Source organism: Antrostomus carolinensis, unplaced genomic scaffold (assembly GCF_000700745.2).
Source record: "Antrostomus carolinensis isolate BGI_N321 unplaced genomic scaffold, ASM70074v2 scaffold20403, whole genome shotgun sequence".
In the NCBI taxonomy this organism is placed as follows: domain Eukaryota; kingdom Metazoa; phylum Chordata; class Aves; order Caprimulgiformes; family Caprimulgidae; genus Antrostomus; species Antrostomus carolinensis.
Genome location: NW_010306081.1, coordinates 21,599 through 27,849, shown reverse-complemented (window position 1 = coordinate 27,849; position 6,251 = coordinate 21,599). Strand labels below are relative to the sequence as shown.

The following is a 6,251-nucleotide window of genomic DNA, read 5'->3' as shown; positions in this document are numbered from 1 at the left end:
GGCGTCTGCCCGGCTGCCAGCAACGCCGCACGGCTCCTGCTGCTTCCCGGCGCCGCCTGCTCGGAGTTCTGCTGGGCCGGCCCGGCCCGGCCCGGCGAGAGCCGCGGGTCCCACCGATACACTTACCGCTTTCCGCTGCGGCTCCCCTCTGAGCTTTGCGGCCTCGGGACTGAAAATAGTGGACGATCTTCTGGAAAGATCTTCCTTTCTGCAGCACTGCCCTTGTCCTCATCCCCCCTCCTTAGCCTCCCACGGGAAAAGAGGAAGGGTTTGGTCAGGTTTGTTAAGCCTGTGTGTAGGTAGGAGCTCATCTTGGGCTCACGATGCAAATCCGAGGTCTGAAGTCACCGATTAACTGAAAAGAGCCTGTGCACACTTTTTGCAACAAAGCTGACCTTGCAGACTTCTAAAAAACCCCCAGCTTCGAGTTTAGAAGAATTTCTAGCTAGAGGGCCCCAGGCTGAAGCTGGTAAATCCGAGACAAGTTTCGGTTATCTGGTGGGTTGGTGCCCGCCTTTCACTTCCGAGTCTGCCCTCTGCTCTGGTGCCGCCAGCCTCCTCCTGGGAGGATGATCAATAAAGGCTGTGAAATGCCGTCTTCACCAGTAGCTGAATTACCAAGCATTTTGTTTTGTCAAGATCAGTAATGCTCAGCTCAGGTGCTGATAAATCGTAAGTTAGCTGCCAAAACCCATGGGAATTCTGACATTATCATTTTTAACTGTTGATTTAGGGCTCTTCATAGTGGCTTCTGAAACTTCAGAACAGCTTTATGCTACAACCCCTAAGCTCTTTTCACTTGCTGTGGTTCTCTTAAAATCAAACCACCTGTAAAATACTGCCTAGTTTTAGCCTTAAAATAGCTGAAACCACCAGGTTTCCTGTGGTTTCGCACGGAACCATAGGCTTTGTGATGAGTGTGCCTACTGTTGTAAAAGAATGGTGTAGGGGCACAGCCAGGCAACTCAAAGGGTGTATTTGTCACCCTGGTGAAAGGCAAGGGCTGATCAAAGCCCAGAAGGACCTGAAGCAGTTAGGGAGGAGCTTGGATTTTTCTGTTCTTTGCTGTATTGCTACTTCTCATAATTTTATCAGCAATTATTTTCAGCAGTTTTTTGAGCTGCAGCTCCCAGAAGTTAGGCATCTACGCAGAAATTACCACTTTAAAAAACCCTAGCTCTCATCAGTGTGGGAATAAGTTTGAAAGTATAGCATGGGTACCCACAATGGCTCTGAGAGCACCTCTCAGGGAAAGGCTAACCTATTTTCTCCTTGATTTTATGGTTTGGGGATATGTGTATGTATGGTGAGGCAGCTGCCTTAAGAGTATTTAGTATTACCTCCTGTGTGCAAAATGCATAAGACTACTGACTCCTCTGCCCCTCCCCAAAAGTTAGCATTGAATGAGTATTAAAAATAATACTTCTGTACAGACTCTGTATTCTGGAACTTCCAGTGGTCTCCGTCTGCGACTAATTCTAGCTGTTGTTTGAATTAACAGTATTAAATTCAGATTGATATCATCTCTCTTGTTGATTAAAACCCAAGGGTTACAAACAGCGGAGGTGGCTTGTGCTATTGCAAACCGTATTTATATGCAGGTTATCTACAGGAGGTGTTTTCAGATTCAGCAGAAAACAAAGGACGGACTTCTCTCAGTTGTCTGGGTGACATGATTTCAGTCAGAGAAAAACACAGATTTGAAAGCTGCTTATTTACAGGTCTTAAAAAAAAAGTCAAATCACTGCCTTCCAGAGAAATCCTAAAGTGGTGAGTTGGCCTGGGATTTCAGTGAGAGTTAATGGTCACTTTTGCTGGAAAAAGAGGAACTGCAGCTGAGATAAAGCTTTTATTCACTTACTTATTTTTTATTGGTCTGATTCTCTAAATCTGTATATGTAGGTTATACCGATAGCAAGCAATCTCACTTTGCCTGGTTAAATTTCCTTTCGGGAAAGATTGTGTCATTGTTCGTTTCAAACTTCTGCAGATTTTTCCGTATAAGTAAAGTGGAGCCTCCTTGCAACCTCCCACTGCTTCAGGAACACAGAGGCTGTGGAAACGCGAGAAGACCCTGCACTCAGCACTGGTTCTGCACTGCCAGGAAACTACCCAGTCACTACACCTGGGTCTGAGATGCTCTTTTCTCTGCTGCCTTGATTCAGACAGCCTCGGACATAGCATTGGTTTTGTAAACACATTGCCACTGGCATACCCAAAGAATGCTGTCTTGACTGAGGTAAAACTACCATGGATACATGATAACCTGAGTCGGGCTGGACTACACACATTTCACCCCAACTGGAAGGGGTTTTTTGCATATCCAGCCTCATTATCAAAAACTCTGTTGAAAGTTTTCTTGTTAAGAACACAATGCAAAGAGAATGCAGAGTGAGTCTCCTGGTTTTGCTAGGATAGAGTTAATTTTCTTCTTAGTAGTTAGAAAAGCTGTGTTTTAGTTTCAATGTAAGACTTGTTATGAGAAGAACATTGATAAAAGTACTAATGTTATCAGTTGCTGCTGGAGCTCAAGGCCACCGTGTTTGGCTGGTTCACAGCTGCATTAGGACTGGGAGGGAGAAGCGCAGTGAATAGCAAAACCCAAACCTGGCATTTGGATGTGCCAATGAGGTATTCCATAGCATATCCCATCATGTTTAGTATATTAACTGGGGCTGACCAAAAGGCGGGGGGATTCTCTTGGGAATCACTCAGGCTCACTTTTCCAGGATTGCCATTTCGGTTTCAGGGTTCCTTTTCACTCCCCCGGGATCATTATCAGGGCATGGTGAGCTATTGTACTGTGCATCGCTCATATATATATATAGTTGTTGTCATTATTATTATTATTATTTTAATTTTTACTCTAATTATTAAATTGTTCTTATCTCAACCTATAAGTCTCCTCACCTTTACCCCTCCAATTCTCTCCCCAATTCCATGGTGGGGGGGGAGGGGGGCTGCGAGTGGCTGTTTGGCTGCCAGCTAAATTAAACTATCACAGTGAGACAAGATTTATTTAAATAAAATGGAGTAAGGCATGTATATGAGGATATATGGGTGAATTATGCTCTGATTTTAACAACACTGGAAGGTTGATAAGATTGTACTTCCTATAACCTGACACACCATGTGATAGATGACTATTCACCTTTTCAGCTGGAAGTATCTCTACTGCATGACTAAATAAGTATTAAAAGGGTCTAGTAATATTCTCACTAGGCAAAATACCTTTTATTGGGGCTATATTTGATATCTTTCCTTATCAGTGTGGAAACTTCAGAAATCATGATACCTCGATTATAAAGAATGTATGCACTCACCAGTGCTTGCTGGTCTATTGCTGATAGAACCTGTGTGTAACTGTGGAAGATGGTGCAGCGCAGAGGGGAATGCTTCTGTCCCAGAGGAAGAGACAGCCCTAATGTAAAGCAGCTTGTCTGTCTGCTCAGCGCATGGTAGTGAACACATAACAGAATATTCAAATCTCCTGAGTACCTCCCTCCATGCTAGTAGACCCAACTCTGAAACCTCTCTCTGATAATCATAGGTAAGCCCAAGTCACTGTGTTAATCCAAGGAGGTGAGATAAAATAGAAAGAACACATTCTAAAATGATTTCTTACGGCGTTTTAACTTTATTTGTATGGATGAATGCCCCTGAAGGATGCCAAACATGTTGGTGAGAGAGCATGAAGTCAAATGACCTAAGTCAGTCACAGTTTTCTTGAGGAAATCAGTTAGTTTTCCATAACTAGGCTACTGTGCATATAACAAGAGCTGAAATCCTGCAGGTATGGTTGGTGTAGTGAGGAAAAGATAACAAAAAAGCAGCAAAAACAGGGGCAAAAAGAGTACAATATGCTGCCTTTCTTAAGAACAGTTTTTCTTATTTTTGTAATCCTGGAAAATGTTTTTGAGAATGTGAAAGAGCACAATAGCAAAACAGAACAGGTAATGGGTTTGGAAGAAGTATAAGGCCAGCTCCTTCAGTGTATAAATAACATGAATAATGATGAAGCAGTAGAGGAACAAGGCATACTGGTTCGAGGGCCGGAGCAGGTCTTGGAGTCCTTGACTAAACTGTGGAAAAAGGAAAAGATACACATTATGGCACATGACTATATTCCACTCGTGCCGAGTCCATGTGCTTCTCTGAGCACACCTGGCCTCCTGGCACACAGTTCATAAAAAGTTAGTGTGAGATGAGCCAACATGGGAACTGAGAGCAAATCAGCTACGCTATGTTAAATGATAGGTGTCACATTCCCACCCCTATCCATAAAGATCACCTAGCCCAGTCTAACTTCAAAAGAAGTCACAATACTACTCAGCATGCAAAAGAATAAAACCTTACAAATTCCTTATGAATGTGAATGTTTCAGTCTCTATTGTGTTCAACCCTTTTTCCTTCCCCTACTTACCGATCTTTTTACTGCCTGTTGATGAATCTGCTCCATTCTCTCTTCATGAAGCCTTTGCTTTTCATTATCTTCATGTTCATATTTCAGTTTAGCCAGCACAAAATCCCACCTCATCCTCTCAAGCTCAATATCAGCTGCTGTGACGTGCTTGCCACAGAGTTGTTCCAGCTCCTCTGCATTGGTGGATACTTCTGACTGCGAAGTGTTGGTTCCTTCCTTCATGTCCACATATGCCGCATGACACTTCGTATCCATGCTGTCGGTTTTACTGTCTGAGATGAAATATGATGTTGTCATGTCTCTGATGGATCTCTGCTATAAATTGGAGACAGGGAGGCTAAGTTTGTATTTAAGCTAATAGATGAAAAATAGTATGTTCATCTAAGTCAATATGAATATTTGTTCAACTGATTATTCCCACATTTGTATAACGAATCACTAGTTCTTTGATATCCATAATTTCCCTTGAAAAAGTTTGTTCCTAGAACTGGAAAAGAAATCTTACATTGAATGTTGTCTTAGAAAATATGAACTATCCACCATATAAAAATGTTCAGACTTGAAAATAGAAAGAAAATTCTAAAAATATTTAATTAGAGACTGTTTGATCTAAACTGAACACTATGGATCTTTTGAGCAAATGGAAAGATTTCACAATCTGATGTCAACTCATGAAAAAGGGAGCCACTGAGGTTCTTCACCTCTGACAAGTAATTCAAGTATCTCATGATCCTCACTTTCCTTTGCAGACTCAATTTCCTGGCTGATCTACATCTTCTATGATGCACTGTAGTTTTACATCTGAAAGAATTATATTTTCCACTTACCATCTTTTCATGCTGCTGCTTCTTGTTATCATTATCCTGGGCTTCTGGTAAAGTAAGTTGAATAACTTTCTGATTTTCATCAAGTTCTTCCATAGTTGTTTGGAATGAATATTCCGATCCCTCTAGATCACTGAGTTCTTCCAAATTTCCTTGTATTTCCTGGTCTTTAGCAGGCAGAGTTTCTGTCTCAACACAGGAGCCCTTCACTGGTCTTAAAGCATCTGCAGGGATGTTCTGGAACGGAATGAGTATCTATGTGCTGACAATGAAGCAGGTGACCCGTATGTAAGAAGAGGAGCGACTCTGAGAGTAATGCAGGCACATATGCCTAGGGCATACGGGAGCCTATACGAAAGTGACTGGGGGCTTAACTCTCATTTATGTTCCATCATGTTCCTTGCCTAGATATGAATAATTAATATATATATATATATCACTGTATATATTTCTGTAGGTAGATCAAGGCCAGGTTGGATGAGGCTTTGAGCAGCCTGGTCTAGTGGAAGGTGTCCCTGCTGATGGCAGGGGGGTTGGAACTAGATGATCTTTAAGGTCCCTTCCAACCCAAACCATTCTGTGATTCTATAAAAGTGATTTAAGGAATGGATTTCACATCTAAGGAAAGATTTAGGCAAGTAAGACAATTAATTTGTTTGTTACTGAGTTTGAAGAAGAGAAGAGGAAGAAAGTAAAGCAAGCTGGTTACCATGGGCAACTGATGTCCAAAGGCAGGCAGGTAGCATTCTAAACATAAGGCAACAGTCCTCCCAGGATTTCCATATAGAAAATGTGAAACCAGCTGTCCCAGTTCAAAGGCCAGGACACAGTGACCACAGAGATTCTGCCCTTGGCTGACTTCATAACTGCCCTGTTGCCACAACAAACTGATGCTTGTTGTTGGCAAGGTCACATTCTGTCACATTCCTTGTTCAACTGCTGGGGCAGAGACTCTTCAAAGGGGACTGAGTTTACGTCCTCCTCTGTCACAGACCATCCTACTA

The 6,251-nt window shown here is 42.4% G+C and overlaps 1 protein-coding gene across 1 annotated transcript; it reads right to left on the bottom strand.

Annotated features, from left to right (window-relative positions):
* Nucleotides 1-3,872: 3,872 nt before the first annotated feature.
* TMEM247 (transmembrane protein 247) lies at nt 3,873-4,678 on the bottom strand. Its single transcript, XM_029084283.1, has 2 exons — nt 4,424-4,678; nt 3,873-4,082 (listed from the first exon to the last, which is right to left on the bottom strand). Exons 1-2 carry the CDS (start codon nt 4,676-4,678, stop codon nt 3,873-3,875), a joined length of 465 nt encoding a protein of 154 aa, XP_028940116.1.
* Nucleotides 4,679-6,251: the final 1,573 nt, after the last annotated feature.